This window comes from Podarcis pityusensis (assembly GCF_964106645.2).
Source record: "Podarcis pityusensis genome assembly, chromosome: 1".
Classification (NCBI taxonomy): domain Eukaryota; kingdom Metazoa; phylum Chordata; class Lepidosauria; order Squamata; family Lacertidae; genus Podarcis; species Podarcis pityusensis.
This window is the reverse complement of record NC_138028.1, coordinates 36,092,405-36,114,300: the sequence shown is the minus strand read 5'-3', so window position 1 is coordinate 36,114,300 and position 21,896 is coordinate 36,092,405. Positions and strand designations below refer to the sequence as shown.

Genomic DNA, 21,896 nt, shown 5'->3' with positions numbered 1-21,896 from the left:
GTCAGAAGTGGCACAAAGAGCTGCAGACAAAGAAGAGAACCTCCCACCTGCTGACAGGAGCACCCCTTGCACCAAACTCTGTTGACTGCAGGAAGGGCATGGCTGGGACTGCTGAGCTTTTCAGTGTCTGCCTCCTCTAGGTTTCCCATTCTGAGGTTCTCAGCCAAGGGCCAGAGGTCAACATGAAAACCATTACACAGCTGGGAAGAGCTGATTAAGACCGTACTGCTCAAAAATGGGAACAGTTGCCTATCAGTGATGGGAAAATCTAAAAGATCCAGGAATCGTGAAGATATGGCATTACGAAATATCAAGCAGACTGAACTGGATCAATACTTTTTGACACCTAAATAAGTATGGCTCTGCAGTTTACAATCCCAGCGGGATGCTTCCGCCAGCATAAAGTCTGGAGTCGGCCAAGCATCTTGGCATAAGACTTGTTCCATGACTTTTAGATAAACATCTAAACAGTGGCCTATTTTTTTAAAATAAATGGTGGATTAAATTAGTGTTTGATCTTTCTATTTCAGCATTCTGAACTCTTGATTGAAGTGCTACAGCTCAATACAAAAACTAATACTGCTAGTTCAAAAAGAAAAGTTTTATGTTATAAAGCCAAGTTTGCAACACAAATCCAGATAAATTAATCAAAGTACAGAAACACTTTAGCATGCTCATCTACTCAATTTCTAGGACATTAGGAAGTGGGTAAAGACCCTTACATTTAACACCCTGGGTGTTTTGAGCAGCACTAGCCTACATTGTTAACAGATTATAAAGGCTTTCAGCTCTACACTTCCAAATAAGCAGTCACAACAGACAACAGGCACTTTTGTAGCCTTTTGTTATATGTGGAGTTCTCTGAATTGGGGCAAGCGAATTGAATTCAGGAAATAAATTTTACTATTTGCAAATTAGGGAATAAAAGCACATAAATAAGTGCTATCTTTGCAACAAATAGCTTACTTTATATTACACAATACATCTATAGTGATCTCACTTCTGATACTTTGTTTATAACTACAGGCACCTTGATCCTAGCTACGTTGCTTGAAAGTAAGTCCCATTGATTTCAATGGAACTTCCAGGTAAGTATGCTTTTTTACTATTTATATTATTGCATTATTTTAAAATTCACTAAATATTCTGGGAAAAGATAACCAATTTAGAACACTAAGCTGCCGGTCTTGCCAACAGTAAATGCACCATCTGCTTCCAGTATTAGTTTATCTTAAACAAATAAAAACAAAACAAATTACTTATTTAAAAAACCACCCAAATGATTGGAAAATTTATTATCTGCTTAAGGAAGGAAAGAACAGAAGATATAGGATAAGAAATAAAAGGTTGACCACCAAACTTAGGCTAAAATTCTAAGAAATAAGAGCACACAGGGAAATGGAATACAAGGAGAAACAGATGTCATACTTAAATCTGAATACATTTAGACTTTTGTAATTAAAGAGTATGAAATCTACCATTCATTCTTTTTTTTCCCTTTCCTTTTTTATAGCATCTGAATACCACAAATAATTCAGTTTTTGGTTTTGATGCATATGTGCGGGCACACAGAGAATTATCTTTCAGTTTTATGTGATTGTTTCTTTACACTTCTTACCCCATTCTGTCCCATCTCCTGAACTCCTTGCCTCTCCGGCTCCCTCTCCATCTTCTGCAGTTACCAAGAAATCAAACTCTTTCAAGGCTTCTTCTGTGTCTGGATCATCTGTTAGGTCAGCTGCTAGCCCTTCATTTCCAATCTAAAATAGATTGTGACATAATCAGTTTTAGGGACAATATGCTTTGAGAAATCATGTTTTTTAGGTTCTCCCCCAAGATTGCCATTTGGTGTACTTCTGAATACAAATATCATTTTGTCTAAAATAAAGAGCAATGCATTAAATGTACTTAATCCATTACATGTGTTTGTAGAAAGGGGCTTCTTAGTTTATTTTTGTTTGTGTTATGTATTTTGGGTTGTGAACTACTATGTGAAGGTCAGATGATGGGCAGTATACAAATAAAATAATAAATATGGAAGGAGATTAAATTGTGCTATTACTCTACAGCTATGTATATGAAGTTAAAATCTGCAAGGAATTGTTTTAGTGCTGATAAGGAGACACACTATCTGAAAACACAGGTTTGTGATTGTAGTAGAGAACCCTTTTTACTACTGATGCCTCCATATTATTAACCCCTCAAACACTCAAATTTTTCTTCATCTAATCAGTTGTTTGGTTCCCCACCAGTGGATTGGCACGATGTACATGAGAATGGGGAACCAGACACACTCCTCTCCCCACTTAGAAGGTGTTCATAAGCTATTGTTTTTACTTTCCTTTAACTGCTGTGTTGTCTGGTGCAATAAACTGTGATGAAGGCTAACTTCAAGCAAGACAACTTCAAACCACTGTTTTAAATCTGGCTTGTTGAAGCTCACCGTAACTAGAATAAATCACAGTTGCTAGACTGGGCAAAACAGGAAACCACGTAAAAGCAGATGCATAAGCTTTCAAACTTCTCCTGTCAGCCACATGAGAGGAGTTCAAGGCTCACTGCAGCTTGTAGCACTAAACTGTGGGTTACTGTGATGTGCAAAAGAAATGGTTTACTTAGTTCATTTATACCACCCGCTTTCCTCAAAGATGTTCAAGATAGTGCACCTTGTCATCTCCCTCACCATATATCATCTCCCTCACCCTATTTATCTTCACAGCACTGTGAGGGAGATTAGATTAAATAGAGATTACCATAGGCCACCCAGTGAACCTCATAGCTGAGTGGAGATTAGAACCAGGGTCTTTCCAATCCTGGTTCAACACTCAATCACCATGCCATATTGACTTTCAACCATCTGAACAGATATAAGGAAGCATTATATGTTCTACATTTCAATACATTATGTACCTATTCCAGCCAGTTATTTTCAGCCTGCTTTACCTCAGTTCAGGGAAGCACTGCAGAAGTTACAGTCTTAAACTCTTCAAGTAGGTTCAATTAACTTTATTCCAAAATCTGTTGGATTACTAGCTGTGTACTGACATTGGTAATAAGATGACCCTATCTGTGCTGTTGGGTTGAACAACAGAACAATAAAACTAAGACTTTTTTTTACTTTGTGTTTTTTATTTATCCGGTGTTTTTCTTTTCCATCTGCAATATCTTCTATCATGTCACTCTCTTCTTCTTCATCACTATCATCTGCATTTTCCAAGAAATTAAATGTTTCAAGAACATCACCAGGGTTCCTACAAGAGAAAAATATTTTCAATGTTGGTAAACAGCTATGGCTGCTTTCTGAATTAAGATTCCATGGTCAAGAAAACCCTTTTAAAAATCTCATTGATATGCACAAAGACAACAAGGAATATGGGATTTCAAAGATTTCTAGCTAAATTTTCAGATTTTTCCTCCGAGGATTTGCCACACAGAACAGGTATTTTTGAATTACTGCCTCACCTCCTTCCACTTTTTTATTCTCTAGGAAGGCAGGGCAGTATGTTGCTTTTTTCTCAGTCTGTAGCAGGTTGTCTGTGCCACAGTTTGAAGGAAGTGGTAAAAAGTGTCAGGTCTAGAAGACAGCAAAAGCAGGATGGTTGCTTCTAGTATCTCCAAACTAGACCAAAGATCCCCTGAGGAAAGTAAGCAGCAATTCACATGCAATGAAGGCCCAGAATGCTTCTCACTTGAAAATAGAAGCACCCTCTAAGTGAAGAAACACATCTTGGATTTATACATATTATAATTATCACTTTCTAATGCAGTAGATTCTCCTAGATAAAAAAGATGTCAGTTTTTAGGTACATATAGACATCTGCTTCAGCCAAAAGACAGGATATGTTTTTTAAATGAATAAAGAACATTGCATTGCCTACCTTTTATTGTCCTGTCCCTTTTGTTTTGATTCTCCACCATTAAGAATCTGTTCCAAATTTTTTGTCTCCACTGAGCCATTTGGTTCTGAACTGGAAAGCCCAAGTAAAGACCTCACCCTCTGTGACCGTACATCCAATATTGTATCTGTGTAACCTACTTCCTGAAGATACCTAATGAATAAGAGTGAAAGCATTATCTTCATATACATACACAAACTCCCACATATCTAAATAAGATGTGCTTTACAAGGATTTACGGTATCAATACTGAATTGTTTTGGGTTTTTAAAAACAAATTACTGAATTGCCTCCAGGCTTTATTGATTTGCACTTCCAAGTGTTCCTTCCCATGCAACACTTCCCCATAAGAAAGACATATTTTAAAATACTTGCTTCTATGTGTATAGGCTACCATAAGCGATCATAAAACAATCTCAAAATAAAACAATACAGTATATATAAATATATGAAAAGTATACAAATGTAACACTTACTGTCTTAATAACTGTCTGCCTTGCTTCCAGGTTAGCTGACTATTATGAGGTACTGTAGGAACCTCTGTATCTTTGGTTTCTTCTGAAATGCAAAATAACACTTTAGTAACACTTTCACTGCAAATCTTGTACAGAATGTGGCACACAGAATAGTACATTTTACTTATTCTATGTCCTGTCGATTTTATTTTGATGAAGATTCTGCTCCATTAAGGATCTGGTTTAATTTGTGGGGTTTGTTTGTTTTTTTTGTCTTTAAGAGCCATTTGGCTGCAAAGTAGAAAATGAAACAGTGACAGAAAAACTAATTCTATTTTTAGTTGATATGTTTTTTATCGCTTCTGATTGCACATAAAGGTTACATGTTTGAATGCTCCCCAGTTAAAAATGCATGGGAAAGCAAGCATATTTGGAAGACTACGCTATAGCTTCTGATATGCATATACTCCTGCTATGCCAACTTTCCATGTGAACGTTTGTTTATACATGGGGATGCACTTAAACCCTGAGATAGTAACAGCCAAGGAATTTTTGCTCTTACTCCATACAAGACTCTGCTTTTTCAAAAACTAACAAGATACTTTATGGACCTGTTCCTTTTTATCTTCCCCAGTTTTTCCTGAGGACTTTATACTTTTAGCAGAATATCATTTGTGAATTTGCATACGCGCACGCACATACATACTCTCTTCTTTGTTTCTCGGAATCTCTGCTTTCCTATTTTTTCAAATATCTGGATATCATACTATTAGGGCCATCTGAAGGAGTGTTTCCACACACCCCATCATTCAGCCCAGGTACTGAGATCTATCTCTGATTTATAATCATACTTATAAATCATACTGAAAATTAATCACAGTATAAAGACAAAGCCATACAAGAAAAACTAGCATAGAAATAAATTCACTTGGATCTGTACAAAGATACTGCTTACACAGTTGGGAAGGGATTTCTCTCGATATAAAAAGTGAGCAATAGAAGAATTTAAACTAAATTCAACGGTTGCAAATAGTTTGTTACCTGATTCAAAAGTTGGCATTTTCAAGTCACCTTGGTTCAGTTCTGTGCCATATTTTAGTTTATGATATTTTGCCCTTAAAAAATTAAACATAAACATATTGATCAGCAATGAAAATTAATTCCCTCTGTGTTTTCCCACTGCATTGCATCTAAAAGCAATGCTCACAAAGACACATGCAAGGGGAATCCTTGTCCCCTTCTTCTCTCTGCAGCCCCATAAAGCTTCTTCTATAGGTCAGGGAAAATCTTTCGCGAATGGCCTCCACTCTCAGGAGATTCTTTCCAGGGGGCAGAAGGGAGAAGGGCAATACAGTATGAGTGCTGCTTCAGATGCAACATACTACAAATTAATATTCCTGTTAAGTACATATCCATAGCAGCTATTTCTGGCAGTTGGTGTTCTCTAAAAAATAAGAACCACAAATGTACAACGGAAAAATAGTTTTACCTCATTTCTCTAACTGTAAAACAGACACACGTGACTCTGCATACAGCCTCCAAAATTTTATTTCATGTAATGACCTAGTGAAAAAGGTAGGAGTACCAAAAGAGTCACCCACTTCCTAAAACAAACAGGAAATTGTAATCATTAAATGACTAAGCAGATGTCAGGCACTGAAATGCCAAGGGAAAATCTACTCTCAGTGGCTCATCTAGGCCAACATCCAGTTGTCACAGTGGCCAACCACAGGTGCCTGTGGAAATCTGCAAGCGGGAGAGACTCTCCACTCCTCCACAAGAGAACTCTCCACTCCTGCTGTTTCTAGCAACTGGTATTCAGAAGCATACCGGCTCCAATGGCCATCACGACCAGTAACGCTTGATAGGCCTATCTTCCACCTCCTTCCACTTCTTCCACTATATGTTATGTGAAGAAGTATTTTCTTTCCTGAGTCTATCAACATTCAGTATCAATGGATATGCACAACGTTGAGTGGTACAAGAGGAGAGAAAATTTTCTCTGTCCACTTTCTCTATGCCTTGCATAATTTTATGAACTTCTATGTCACCTCTTATTCAGATTTTCTCTGAAACTAAAAATTCCTCCATCCTGAAACCTTTCCTCACAGGGTACCTGCCCTAACTCCCTTGATCATTTAGTTCCCTTTTTCTGAACCTTGCAGTTGAGCTACAGCTACCCATCCATTTTGTTTCTATTTTAAATGCTGTGTTTGAGGATGGTTAAGTATATGCTAAACAGGGCATTGTTTGAACCCAGTGACTTCCTGCCTTTCATTAAAGAGAGCGGAAGTGTAGAATTCTTAACTGATGGTCTAATCATTTTCTGCTTGCACAACTATACTGCATTGAAGCACTGTAGCCATGAAGGCTTGGCTCTCTTGCATTTTTAAAATTTTCATTTCTATAAACTCCTATTATTCCTGTAAGTCTCAAGCAGGCATGCTTCTTTTACAAGCTTGCAACTTCCCTATTAAGTCAGAAAATGTTACTTTCCCAAATTGTAACAAAATGTCTTTTTCATTTCCTTTAAATTATAACTTTTCAGAGATTTTACTGCTTCTGTTCAGTCATTAGATACTGTTTTGCAACTGTCATGATCATTACTGCAGCAAAATTCTTAAGCAGGAAGCATTCACAATAGTGCTGTCATAGGAAAAAGGGAGGCTTTCCGCATATCTGAAAAAAATGGAATGTCACATCTGTGGGATTTTAAATACAGTGTCCAAGTATACTCATAATCTGACATTGTTCATCCCATCAGGCTCCTTTATTTATCACATCTGTGACAACACGTTACAGTAAGAATTATTATAAGGGAGAAAAGGCCCATGGATTAATTTCCGTTAATCAAGTCTTGGTAAGTTAAAATACTTTACATTGCATACAAAAACACACACATAAAAGTGGCAGCCAGTGTTGCACAGGCAGATTTTCACTTGCAGAATGGGACTTCCTCTTCCTCCTTTCCTGTACAGAACCCAACATGCCCCCCAAAATGTGATCTGAATGTCAACAGAAAAGAAGTCCTGTTGTGCAAGCAGAAATCCACTGCACGATTAGGTGGCTATCTCCCTAAGAAAATAGTGCAGAGTGGAATTTAGAAACAATCCCAGTGTCTGCAACAGAAAACTGATGGCAGAAATTGCTGATGTGAGTTTCAATGTTGAACTAAGTTGTCAAAGCACTTCAAGTAACAGGAGAGTTTATTTTGGGCAGATCCAACTCAGAAATGAGATTTTGCCACGTAAACATTAAGCGGATTGCTTTTTCCCTTTTTCTTTTAGTCAATATATTTTCTAACCTGCGGCCAATTTCCTTACAGGAATTGTACATTTTAAAATATCCAATAAATTTCTCAGATTAGAGAAATGGTACACATACCTTTCTTGTTTTAATGCATATTCTAACATTTTTATTCTTCTTACTAAATCTTTCTTCAAGTTTTCTTGACCTTTTCTTTCACCTTGCAAAAATGCGATCCGAGCCTGAAAACATAAAAGTCAAATTAGAATTTTCAATTCAAGTCTCTTGTTCACATATATCATCACTGAATGTATACTCCTGCCAGAAGTTTTCAAGGCATATATTCTAAGTTTTATTTTTAAAACTCCTGTAATAAACAAACAAATAAACAATGAGTAAGATCCAATATTAGTCATCCTCAGAACAGACCCACTGAGCTCAATGGACTTAAGTTATATGTGACCTAATAGAAATTCCTGTTTCGTGAAAAAGTAAAATGATTTAATAGTCAATCAGTCTGACCAATTTCAACTGATGTTACTAATCTGCCAGGTGTTGCAGTTTTTAAAAATAATAATAGGATGCCAGTAACAGCACTAAAAATAAACCAAACGATTTTAAACACACACACACACACACACACACACACACAAACTATTTCCAATAAATTCCAGTAAATCAAATTCTACAGTCAACATAAATGTTCTTTCAAAACCCTCTGAGAGATTAACCAGCTTGTCAAAGATTTTGCATTATTAATATAGTTGACAACAGAAGGAACAGGTCTGCACACTTGACTCACATATAAAATGTAACAGTAAAATCTGGATCTATTGTGTTTATCCTGCATATGAAATCCCTAAACCTGTGCTCTATTCCTCACTTTGAAGTGACAGAAAAAACTCTGGGGTAAAAGAGTTCCCATATACAAATAAATGAAGTGCAGCCTTGTCAAATGCAACATTATATTCTGGCAGAAAACATTATACTCTGACACATAATTAGCATGTCCTTTCCAAACAGGATCATTAGTATCTACTTTTAAAGTTTTATGAAATTGGACCATAAAGTATTCATTGGTTTGGATTCAGAGGTGCACAAGAAAAATTCCATTATCGTGGAATTTCCTCACACCTTCAGCCATTATTATTATTATTATTATTATTATTATTATTACCATCATCATCACAATACAATAAGATAACAATTACAAAAAAATAAAAACAAGAGAATGAAGTCCTTTCTTAAAGACAATTATCAGCCCCCACTTCCAACAGAAGGTAGCAGCTCCTCCCAGCTCTCACCTGGCATCTTTCCTTTCTCCTCCTAACCTCTCACCCTGGAAGACCAACATTACCCTGTCTCCCACCCATGAGTACACAAACCCTGGAGCTTAACAAAGGCCCTAAATATATCCACTGAAAAAAGAAAGAAGGCAAAGAATGTGAAAAGAAGAAAAAAGAAAAGGAAAGAAACAAGAAGAGAGGAAAGAGAAAGGGGGGGGAGCAAAGGAAAATAAAAGGAAAATGACAAAAGGAAAATAAACATCAGAGAAAAATTTAAATGCAGGAATCACAACTAAAGCATCCGTGACAGATGGCCACCCAACCTCTGCTTAGAAACTTCCAATGAAGGAGAGTCCACCACCTTCTGAGGGAGTCTGTTCCAATGTTGAACAACTCTTACCACCAGAAAGTTCTTCCTAATACAGTGGAACCTCAGTTTTCGAGTGTCTCGGAAGCAGAACGATTCGGAACCCAAACGCCGAAAACCCAGAAGTGAATGCTTCCATTTTCGAATGCGCCTTGGAAGTCGAATGGCTTCCAAGGCACGTTTCTCCATTGAAACTGCCAACCGCCCATTGTGCCTCAGTTGTTGAACGTTTCGGAAGTCGAACGGTCTTCCTTAATGGATTACGTTCGACAACCGAGGTTCCACTGTATTTAGTTGGAATCTCCTTTCTTGTAACTTGAATCCATTCATTCAGGTCCTACCCGAACTGTAGATGAAAATTCTGTGCACCTTTTTAGCAGCCAGGATTTCCTCACAACCCAACAAAATGGCTACAAGCAAAGTAAAAAGGAATTTAATTTCCTAGAACAACAACATAGCTGGTGGAAGAGTAGTTCAGAGTATTAAACAAAACACCAAAATGGCTTTTTCTTTGGTGGCGACTACAGAGAATGAATAATCCCCCTATGAAGATAAGGCAGGCGCTGATAGCTAAATGGTTCTGCCAATAATTAAAAATATACCTCTTTACCTGAACTTTCCCCAACTGTTAATCCCACTTCCTGGCTTTTCTGGTTACTTTGACTGATACATATTTTTATTGAAAAGGTTTTTGTTGTTCTATTTAATTACATCCTGTTTTATTATTTTGTAGACTACTCTGACATTTCTTTGAAATAAAAGGCAGTATACGAATAATTTTAATAAACAAAACACAGTTCCAGAGGTAACAGCTAAGTGCCAGCCAGCTAAATCCACAGGTTCTCCTCCCACCAGAGTGACTACATTAACGACTGAGACACAAGTGGGTTGTGATATATAGCTAAGGAGAAGAAAGAAAAATCTGACAGTCAGCCTACTTTCCTGTCATTGTGCGGAGGAAGAGTGATCAACTGCAATCTGCTCAGGTAAGATGTACATAAAAATGTACACGACACAATCTGAGTTATTAACCTTAGCCTATATTGAGAAATGAGTTTTACTTTCTTACCACTTTCATAGTACATCACTGTTACCATAAAAACTAAATAGTCAAGAATGGCCAGAAAGAAATTAGAAACGCACCAGTGATTTTCCGTTATATGGCATGTTATCTTTCTTGGTAGGTAATATTCCAATCTGATATTAGGCAAATATACATGAAATCATGTGGGTGCTCTACTTATATTGGAATCATTCATGATGCTTAAGCCATGTGTATTTAAAATAGTCTAGTTCTACCACTGAACCTGTTGTATATTTCCACCTGCCTATTTCAAAACATAATAAAAAAACCCAATGTTAAAAAAAGGATAGTGAAAATAGAGCCATTAAAGTGACTGGTATGTAATTGTACCTGGCCCAGCTACAAAACAATCTTAAATACACTTTGCATGAATCAAGAAGACACTAGAAGGCATCCATCCATAAACATATAGAATTAGTCTGCAAATTCTCTATTTACCTAAAAGTAAATCCCACTGAACTCAACAGGTGATATTCAATGCGGTACAAGCAGAAGTACCAGGACATCATCTTCCTCCATTCCCTCCTGCAGCACCCTCCCAAATCAGCTCCAGATGTTCTTCCTACTCTTCACAGCAGTTTTAGGGGTGGTGCAGGAGGAAGAAGAGGAAAGGGAAGTCCCATTGCACAAGTGTTCTGCTTGCAGATGGACAAAACTGTCTGTCACCCACTGGAACTGCCTTCTATCTAAATAGACATATATAGGACGTGTTGCTACTAGATTTATTCATATCACTGGTTATTATTTCAGCAAAGTACACCAATATTTTTCTAAAATATAAAAAATGAAGACAGAAATAACTTCTGTAAATTACGAAGAATCACTATGATATTCACAGTTATATGAATGTTCTTAACACAGCTTATAAATTCCAAAGACTGCAAATTGCCTCCCTTTCTACTTCTGGTGCTGTGGAATGCAGTAGTGCCTAGAAACCGTGTTTGATTATCCTTCTTCAATCAAGCCTAAGCCAGGCTGCAGCTGGAGAAAACAGGAGTATCTGGTGACTGTGTTCAATGCCCCTTCCTCCCTTCTTCAATGGAGCCTGATTCTCTGTTTGTTTCAAAGTATACAACGGCATAACATGGCATTAATAAGTGTGAGCGAGGCTCTCCCAATAATAATTTATCAATCGCAACACCATTCTGAGAATGAGTTGTACAGATACTTGTGGAAGGACTGAACAAATGTTAAATGGTCATAACAAGGAAACAATGTCAATCATATGAAAGCCATGGCAGTGTCCATGCTTAAACAAAAATTATTAAAGTGTATTTTTTCCATCAGTGGGATAATGGTGATTTCCTCCAAGAAGAAACTGATTAGGATGGTGTTAGGGGGAAAGCTGGAACCAGAGAATGCAGACCACAAGATCTCTAGAAATTACAATATCCAGGAAAGAGTGAGCCAATCCTAGACCTTCCTAGACGTTTTCTTTGTAAGAGTGCTTGGAAACTACAATCAGTCCAGAATGGTATAACCAAGCTGTTGACAAGGGCAGCTGATAGAAAGCATAGAGGCTCTGGGCTGAATTCAACGTGCTGGTCTTAACTCCTTGTTTGGAACCGTGATATCTGAAGGACCACCATCTCTGATAAGAAGCTCCTTGCCTACTGAAATCATTAGTATAGACCCTACTGTGCATCACAGCATCACAGAAATGTGCCTTCTGGAGACCATGCTGAGAGCCTTTTTAGTATGTAAGACTTGGCTCTAGAACTCCCTTTCCAAAGCAGGCTCATTTTGCCCCCTTAGGGAACAATTTTCCATAAGATGGTCAAAAATGTTCCTTTAGGGGAAGGTTTCTGGGCCAAAAATGGTTACTCACTTTCTTATTTATTTATTTATTTATTTATTTTACTAGTGGTGGTTATATTTTGTTGGTTACATGTAAAATCAATGATATAGCAATCAATATTATAAGGATATTACATGTATCATTGAGACTGTATTGCTTTGGATGATCTCAACCCAAGGTTTTCCCTGTGAAACTGGAGCTCCGATGCTTACTACAGAATTCTTCTAAATGCAGCTTGCTTACAAAGTTGGTAAAACTATGAATCTGAATGAGGAGAGCAAGATCACAAGTTGGATTTATTCAAGGATTATTTGGAAGTGCTGTTTAAGTAAGCAAAAGTGCATTCACACACCCCTTTATGCTTGAAAAGAATGCACGATCAGCTTCTGGACTGCCTATATCGCTATCATACACATGGGTTCTACACACTAAGTCGTAACCCTCCCCAACAAATTTGATATGACACCCCTTGCTACTTTCTTATATCTCTCACAAATTTAGTTTTCCATCATGCATTATGTAAATGTATCAGCTTCATATGTGTTAATTATAACTGAAAGCGAAATGTTAAAAACAGCAGCAGAGATGACAGAAAAAAGAACAATACAGATATTGTGTGAAGGCTGACAGTAGAACAGCTAATGTCAGTTTCTTATGCAACAGGGGACTTTCCTACGGAGAACTGCAGAGTCTTGATTAAAGGTGGAATGAACTGTTTTTCTCACATAAAGTAGTCCAGGAGGGCAAACAGCTTGTACAAGAGAGTTCAAATAGAAACAACTGTTTTATATGGAAGACAATGTTAAGTATTCAGAGAAAAACACTACACAAGATCCGATGCAAAATCAAGTTGGTCCGCATTTCAAATGCTCCCAAAGTGGCTTTCTTCTGTTACTGTTTTTAATAGTTATTTATTGTAAATCACTTTGAGGAAGGCATGTGATTATTTTGAAGCAGTGTTCCTGCTACAAATTCAGCAAGTTTTAACTGAGTGAGTGTGAAGATGCACTGCAAATTTTTCATCTCAAAAGGAGCTGAGTGAATCAACAGGATAAACAGACACTCCTTCCCTTTTGAAAACCACTTGTTCATTTGTGGGGGTTTTTCTGTACCGGAATCTAAATAATATTGAAAGCTTGTTTCTGAAACTCATTTACTTCAAAGGTATAAGTCTATTCCAACAAAAAATTGTTATACTGTTATACAGTGGTACCTCTGGTTGCGAACGGGATCCGTTCCGGAGGCCCGTCCGCAACATGAAAAGAGCGCAACCCACAGCGGTGCGTCTGCGAACGCGCGGGTTGCAATTCGCCACTTCTGCGCATGCCTGAGCGGCGAAACCCTGAAGTAACCCTTTCCGGTACTTCTGGGTCGCCGCAGGACGTAACCTGAAAGAACATAACATTAAGCGGATGTAACATGAGGTATGACTGTACTCTGTAATAAATTTATTTTGTCATTCCCACACCATGACCACCTATGGCACATCAATGAAAGGAAGAGACTAGACACATGCCACAGGAGAAAGGAGCATGAGAACGCCAGCTACATTAGTCATCCTAATCAGAGCAAAAACTGTGTCTCTAATATGAGCGGCACAAAGTGCATCTGTAATGCTGCATTTTATTTATTATTTCACTATTCTTATAACTACTTATACTACAAATACAACATAGTTCTCTGGGAAGTTGACAGAAACAAAACATATACCAATACTGTTCAAACTGTTACGGAGCAGAAATGCCAAAAACTTTTAAAAAATAAAAATAGCAAGGCTAATCTAAAACTAGCCTGACTACGGCATCTAAAAAAAATGAAAGCAATATAAAATCATCAACATAAAGAGGGGAATGGTGCAAAGATCTAGCACGCCAGAAAGATGTACCCACTATGATTAAAACTGAAATTAAAAGTCCTGGGAGGGGGAAAAAGGTATTCACATGATTCCAGGAAAACCACAATCCAGGCAAGGCTTTCTAGAAAAATCATTCCATAAACTGAGCACCACCACTGAAAAGGCCCTCTCCCTAGTAACCACATTGTTCACTTCATTAAGCAGATGATCCCGAAGAAGAGCAGCTGATAAGGATCCCAATGGAAACTGCCTGGAAGAGAGAGCAAGTGATCATGTAGAGGAGTAATTAATACCAGTTCCAATAAATAGCCTGGCTGCTGTATTATGTACCAAATGACGTCTCAAGAACATTTTCAAAGGCAGTCCCAAATACAACACACTGCAGTTTAAGTCTTAGTTTAGTCCAGTCCATTACCTAGTTTAAGCACTTGTTCAGAACACCCACTGCTTCACTTGGATTAGATGAAAAGGAGATATAAAGCTGGGTGCCAGCCACATATTGGTAACACCTCAGCACACCCACAGTGGTTTCTAGTGATAGAAATTCCCCAGGCGCCAGGACAGTTATGCTACTGGCGCGGGTCCAACTGCAACCACTGGAAATCTGGCTGGCCCCTACTGCTTTCTTAAGCAGACAAGCAGAAAAGCTTATTTATTGCATTTATATCCCACCTTTTTCTCCAAGGAGTACATGGCTCACCCTCCTCCCCAGTTAATCCCTACAATGACCCTGTGAGGTAGACTAAAGCTGTGACTGGTCCAAGGTCACCCAGTGAGCTTCATGACTGAGGAGGATTTGAACCCTGATGATGATTTGTTGTTGTTGTTGTTGTTATTCCCTGTCCACTACCAAGGGCACCACTACCAAGAAGGCCCAGGTCCTAGTCCAAGACTCAAACCACTACACCACACTGGCTTCCTACAGTTCTTCTGCTATGGGGCAGCTATATAAATTAAGTAAGTAAATAACTATGAGGAAAGCAAAGATATATTTCCCTTGAAACTTAAATTCGTTTTATTCTGGATTGTTTTACAGTATCTGATGTTTTAATGTGCTGTAGAAGACTTTTGAATTTTTTCTTTAAAATCTAAAGCGGTATAGAAATGAAATAACAATAATAAATCTCACCGCAAAAAGGCACCTAGACATTTCGTTGTGACGACTGTAACCTAGGTTTAAGATCTCATTTGGCGATTAACATATATGTCTGAGTTTCTAACACTGGTTTCATGCGGTTGTTGAATAGCATGGGAGATAAAACAAAGCCATATGAAAGCCCACAGCATAACTGTCAAGAGGCTGAACAATAATTCCTGGGTACCATCTTCTAGAACTGAACTACTAGATAGCAATAAAACTACCACAACACTGTACCTCCAATCCCTACTTTCCAAAGGGAATTTTATTCAGCAGGCTTCTAGTTGTGACCAGCACCAATAACGCAGAGAAAGTGTGAAAGACCAAGACATGTGGATTTAAAACCAAACCAAACTCAATTCCAGTGGCGTCAGTCTCAGTATTAACACTGAAATCACAAGGTACCCCCCCTTTTTTAAAAAAAGGCACTGAATATGCTTTGTAAATGAGATACTATTCTTAAACTTTACACCTGTTCTAGTAAACACCCTTCCAATTCACAAATTAAGTAATTCATAGACAATGTATCATGTTCTTGTTACCATGATTAAATCATTAAGTTGTTAGGGCAACACCCCCACCTCCCCTGGAGCTACTTAAGACCTGTAGGAAGGCAGAAGAGCAGAAATCAGGACAAGGGAGCTGGTCATATCAGCTCCTTAAGTTGGCTCCTGAATGTTTTTTTAGCATGTTTATTCCAATATTATAGATTGTAAAATACTTTGTTACCTTGTTTTGATATTATATTCAAGATGCAGCATCAGAAATGCTTTGTACAAAAATGTTGCTGATTTCCAATTCATATAAAAATACCACGTCAAACATATCCAAGACGTACAGTCATCCTCTTTGCACGTTTTATCATCTTTGTGGCTCAGTCATCTTGGACTCAACCAGTATATTACCCTGAGAAGGGCTGTAGTCAGGATGCGGAGAAGGGGGTTTCACTTTCTTCTCATGCTGCAACCCATCAACTCATCTATATTCCTTTCAGACTGAACTAAGATAGTAAGAGTCTCACCACAAAAACTGAATAGTGAAGAGAGTATGCAGTTTCACCCAACTCCCTTCAAGAAATACCAGTTTCCACAATTAACCATGTATAACCAATCTAGTTATGTTTATTACTGTCATTCATGATATTGATGTCCCAAAAATATATTAATGCTTATTTGAATAACAGCCATTCCGCTTAATTGAAAGCCACCTCAAAATCCATTAACTGCAACGATGTTTGGATTACACTTCGTTGAGATAAATATTTAAAACACATCTAATATCGCCAATTGTCTTTTTAAAACCGTATTGATCCTTCTCCACATAGAACATATTTAACCTTTAGCTAAGAACATCATTTAACCAGTATATCACATAACTTATAAACTCAGCATTAAAACTATAGGAAACTAATGAATTGCTTTATTTTAAATACTGTATAGTTTTAATGCTTCCCTCACTGTAACTGGCTGTCCTGGTCTGCTTTTCTATAATTAATGGGGGTTTACTGGACAGTTCTGAATCTCATTTTTATCAAGTTTTTCAGCCACATTACTATGTTGTTGTTTAGTCGTTTAGTCGTGTCCGACTCTTCGTGACCCCATGGACCAGAGCACGCCAGGCACTCCTGTCTTCCACTGCCTCCCGCAGTTTGGTCAGACTCATGTTTGTAGCTTCGAGAACACTGTCCAACCATCTCAACCTCTGTCGCTTCTCCTTGTGCCCTCAATCTTTCCCAACATCAGGGTCTTTCCCAGGGAGTCTTCTCTTCTCATGAGGTGGCCAAAGTATTGGAGCCTCAGCTTCACAATCTGTCCTTCCAGTGAGCACTCAGGGCTGATTTCCTTCAGAATGGAGAGGTTTGATCTTCTTGCAGTCCATGGGACTCTCAAGAGTCTCCTCCAGCACCATAATTCAAAAGCATCAATTCTTTGGCGATCAACCTTCTTTATGGTCCAGTACTATTTCTGGGTTAGTGGAGTCTGCAACCTGAAGCGTATGTAAACTGAAGCGTATGTAACCTGAGGTACCACTGTATATTTATTTTTGTATATATTCTCAGTTGACCCAGTGGATGCTTTTCCACATTTCCTTATGATCAAGGAAGCAGTTTGCCTAGTTTCCAAACTCAATTACTGTCACTATGGCATAACTGGCAGTTTTGGCTGTACTGCAAACACTTACCACCATTTATCTCTTGCAGTAATATTTAACCTGCAGCCACTACTCTGCTTATACCGTTTTCCCCATTTATCTGTTCTTTCAATATTGTTTCCAGTCATTTAAGTTGACCTCAACAGATTGGACCACTGGGCCTAAACTAAAAAATGAATTTCAACAGGAACAAATGTAAGATTAAACACTTAGGCAGGAAGAACTTGCTACTCAAATGTAAGATGGGGGAAACTTGTCTTAGTAGTAGTACATGTCAAAAGGGTCCAGAGGTCTTCGTAGACCACAAGGCTAACATGAGTCAACAGTGTGATGCGGCAGGGAAAAAGGTAATGTTATTCTAGGCTGCATCAACAAAAGTATAGTGTCCAGGTCAAGGGAAGTAATAGCACTGCTCTATTCTGCCTTGGCCAGACCACACCTGGAATACAGTGGTACCTTGGGTTAAGTATTTAATTCATTCCGGAGGTCCGTTCTTAACCTGAAACTGTTCTTAACCCGAAGCACCACTTTAGCTAATGGGGCCTCCTGCTGCCGCCGCGCCGCCAAAGCACGATTTCTGTTCTTATCCTGAAGCAAAGTTCTTAACCTGAAGCACTATTTCTGGGTTAGCGGAGTCTGTAACCTGAAGCGTATGTAACCCTAGGTACCACTGTACTGCGTCCAGTTCTGGGCACAACAATTTAAGAAGGATATTGACAAGTTGGAATGTGTGCAGAGGAGAGTGACCAAAATCATCAAGGATTTGGAAACATAGCCTTATGAGGAACAGTTGAGGAAGTTGGGTGTGTTTAGCCTGCACAAGAGAGAAGATATGATAGCCTTCTTCAAATATCTCAAGGGCTGCTACATGGAAGATGGAACAAGCCTGTTTTCTCCTGCTCCAGAGGGTAGGACCTGAAGCAATGGATTCAAGTTACAAGAAAGGAGATTCCTGCTAAACATCAGAAGAACCTTCTGACAGTAACAGCTGTTCAACAGTGGTGGGCTCTCAATCATTGGAGGTTTTTAAGCAGAAGTTGGATGGCCATCTGTCATGGGTGCTTTAGCTGAGATTATTGCACTGCAGGGGGTTAGACTAGATGACCCTTGAAGTCTCTTCCAACTCTAATTCTATTGTTTTATTATTTTTTCCTTTCTTTTTAATAAAATCATTATGTTACAGCCTTAAATTTGTCATGAAGAAATTAGCTGCCTGAACATTAGTTTTGACAAAAAAAGTTCTGCTTTGCTTTTTGCACCAACACATCTTTTGTAGCAGGAATACAGAGCAAATAACTGGACCAAACTTTACCTACTTTGTATCCTGGGTTATATTCTGAAAGGCAAAAACATTTCCGAATTCGAGGTTTCCCAGTTCTTCAATTCATTTGCCTTTACAGTGGTAACTTGGGTTACAGATGCTTCAGGTTACAGATGCTTCAGGTTACAGACTCCACTAACGCAAAAACAGTACCTCAGGTTAAGAATTTTGCTTCAGGGTGAGAACAGAAATTGCATGGTGGCAGCACGATGGCAGTGGGAGGCCCCATTAGCTAGAGTGGTGCTTCAGGTTAAGAACAGTTTCAGGTTAAGAACGGACCTCCAGAATGAATTAAGTTCTTAACCCGAGGTACCACTGTATTTTCAAATTTGAAGAGGTATAAATTATGGGTAAGATAAGAATATAAGAACCATCTGCTAGATCAGGCCAATGGCCTACCTAGTTCAGTTCATGTTCTCACAGTGGCCAACTAGATACCTGTGGGAATTCTGCAAACAGGACATGAACTTAACAGCACTCTGTCTACCTGATTCCCAGCAACTGGTATTCAGAGGCATACTGACTCTGATTATGGACGTAGAGCAGCACCATTGATAGCCTTATCCTCCATTAATTTGTCCAATCCTCTTTTAAATCTATTTTAGTTGGTGGTCATCACTGCCTCCTATGAGAGCAAGTTCCATAGTTTTAAGTACATGCTGCATGAAGAAATGCTTTCTTTTATCAGTCTTCCAGCATCCAACTTCAATGGATGACCACAAGTTCTAGTGTTAGGGGAGAGGGAGAAAAACTTTTCTCTATCTACTTTGTTCATGCCATGCTTCATTTTATTCTTTTGTCATATTTCTCCATGTCGTGCTTCATTTTATCAAACTTCTATCATATCACCTCTTTCAAATCTCTATTTCTAACACTGATAGCAGGAGCAGAAAACTCCAGCTCATGGGCATAAGAAGGCCCAATATGGGTCCCAGTTTGGTCTGCAGCACTGCTTCCCATGAACCACAGCCACCTACCGTGGTTATACTGTGTGGGCATAAATGAAGCACTAGGACAGGGGGCAGCAAGGTTTACCTCGCCTGGGCTGGTTCACTCCAGCGGAGATCCGTCCGTGGGCTGGATTGCGTGCACACCTGAGTGCACACGCCTGTGATTTCCGGTGTCTGTGCAGACACGATTTCCGGTGCCACGGAAGCGAGTCCCCGCGCCGCGCCAGTTTAGCACAGCACACAGGGACTCACTGAGCAGGCAGCTCGTTGGCCAGTTAAACAACCCCCATGGGCCGCAGGTTGCCTACCCCTGCACTAGGAGTTTAAATTTCGGCTAAGAACTCCTTAATGCAGCTGAGTGCTTTGTAGCCAAATAGTTTCCTTTGCAGAGGGGGAAAATCTCTGATTAAAAAGTGAGAACTTTCTCCAAAGCCCACCCCTTGTAAGGCATGATCCCAGCACTGGACAGCTGATTGGCACTTAAAGTGCATCTTCAAAAGAATTTGCTATAACCACCAATCAGCTGCTCAGCAATTACAGTGACCAAACCTTGACAGGTGTCAATCAAATGACATCATTATAACAGTAGAAGGTTGACAGGTGAGTGGTCCTGCACACCTGTCAATGTTGGTAAGTGGGACTGTGGGCGAGTTTTGAAGCTGGCCTACTAGCCAAACTCTGTTCTCCATCCCAGTACTACAGTTTACATAGAGGGGATCTCCAATTTTCATGGATTATCCTCTCAAGACGCAGCCTCTTACTTGTCATTCCATCCTGTTTAGAATCAGTTGGAGATTTTTATTGGTCCTTCTTTGAAAGAAAAAGCCAGTAATGTATATAAAAACTAATCTAGGAAACTGCAACAAACTAAGGGAACACGAGTTAATGACAAAAGCTGCAAGATACGTGACAGAAATCCTGAAGTGAGGCTCTCCGTATGTCATTGGACTCTACCTTCTATTATCCCTGACCATTCCCCATGCTAGCTGATGAGAGTTAAAGACCAACAACATCTGGAGGACATCACACTGACTAATCTTGCCCTGGAGTGACCTATCAAACTTTCAAAGGACTAACACGTGTCTACTAAGAAGTAAGTCTCATTTAGTTTGATGGGATTTAGTCCCAGATAACTGGATACAGGGATGCAAGTCATCTAATGCTGTATTAAATGGTCTTCAATGCCACAAAAGACACAAAGCTTCACCTAATATCTTTCCTATTACAATCATCATAATTCATCTGAATCAGTGTTTGACATCTATATTATTTCTCCATGTCCTAGAACCATTACCACGTTGTAAAAATCTCAATAATAAAAAAGGTTTGAGCCACACTGCTAGCAGATAAAGCATCTAACGGAAGATAAAGACTTATAATCAGCCCAAGCTGGGTCCTATATGTCATAAACATATATGATCGTGAATTTGACTTGCTTAGCTAGTCTCATGAATAAACATGACTTCTCTTTCAATATGATATACGTGATCCCGCAAAGCAGCAACAGCAACAACAAAAGTAATTCTGTTAAATAATAGAATTTTTCTGCCAAAATATAGTTGTCACTTGTCATGACACCCAACGTCTAGCAGGCATTTTAGTCTCGATTACATTATTACTGTTTGTTCTCCTTTACAGTATCTCTTTGGCTTTGCAGTGCATTATAAAATTCAGTGTTTGCCTCACAAGAACCCTGTAAGATGGAATGCTGTCCCCCCACCCAACAGGAAACTGCAGGTGAGAAATTGCACAGCTGTGCACAAGTCAGTACTTGTCCTCTGACAGACCTAGGGCTTCCAGATCCAAATCTAACTACGTTGAAAATCAACCATATTAATCAAGAAAAGCACACCTTCGCTTTTACATGCCTCACACTGCTCCTTTCATTAGCTATATGGGGAAACACATCACAGGATGCAGTACGAATGCAGGCTTATTTTGTATTTTTTAAAAACCTTTTAGAATGTAGCTAAACCTCAGATGTGTACAATTGGAGACTTTAATTATAGAGAAGCATGTACCTTCACACCTAGGCACCCAATTTTAATGGTCATTCACATATAACAAAACCAGATTAACTACCCAGCAATGCATGCAAAGTAGAGAGTCCTGGCCACTCCTGGATCCCTGACTCATGTGCCTATGTAATACTTGGTTCTGGCAAACACCTTACACCTTACTGTATTTTGCTGATGTAACCCTAGATTACAAACGGATGAAGAATAAGCAGCAGCAGCAGCCTGAAATGGTCGATCCGTCAAATTTATCCATTTCTCTCTGGTCACGTCTCCCACTTTCCGTTTCATTTTTATTTATTTTTAGTGGTAGTGTCACCCATGTGGGTGCTGA

The 21,896-nt window shown here is 38.8% G+C and overlaps 1 protein-coding gene across 5 annotated transcripts in view; it reads right to left on the bottom strand.

The window, feature by feature from the left end:
• The window catches only part of STRN3 (striatin 3), a 44,317-nt gene that overhangs the window by 21,166 nt on the left and 1,255 nt on the right, over positions 1 to 21,896 (bottom strand). For 4 of the 5 annotated variants that reach the window (XM_080977936.1, XM_080977938.1, XM_080977937.1 and 1 more), the window contains exons 2-7: positions 7,736 to 7,839; positions 5,393 to 5,466; positions 4,373 to 4,454; positions 3,879 to 4,049; positions 3,119 to 3,251; positions 1,619 to 1,760 (exon numbers count right to left, since the gene is read on the bottom strand). In XM_080977936.1, coding sequence (XP_080834062.1) covers positions 1,619 to 1,760; positions 3,119 to 3,251; positions 3,879 to 4,049; positions 4,373 to 4,454; positions 5,393 to 5,466; positions 7,736 to 7,839 — 706 coding nt within the window. Of the gene's footprint in view, positions 1 to 1,618; positions 1,761 to 3,118; positions 3,252 to 3,878; positions 4,050 to 4,372; positions 4,455 to 5,392; positions 5,467 to 7,735; positions 7,840 to 21,727; positions 21,869 to 21,896 lie in introns of those variants that run through there. The other variant, XM_080977939.1, reaches the window with a different exon arrangement.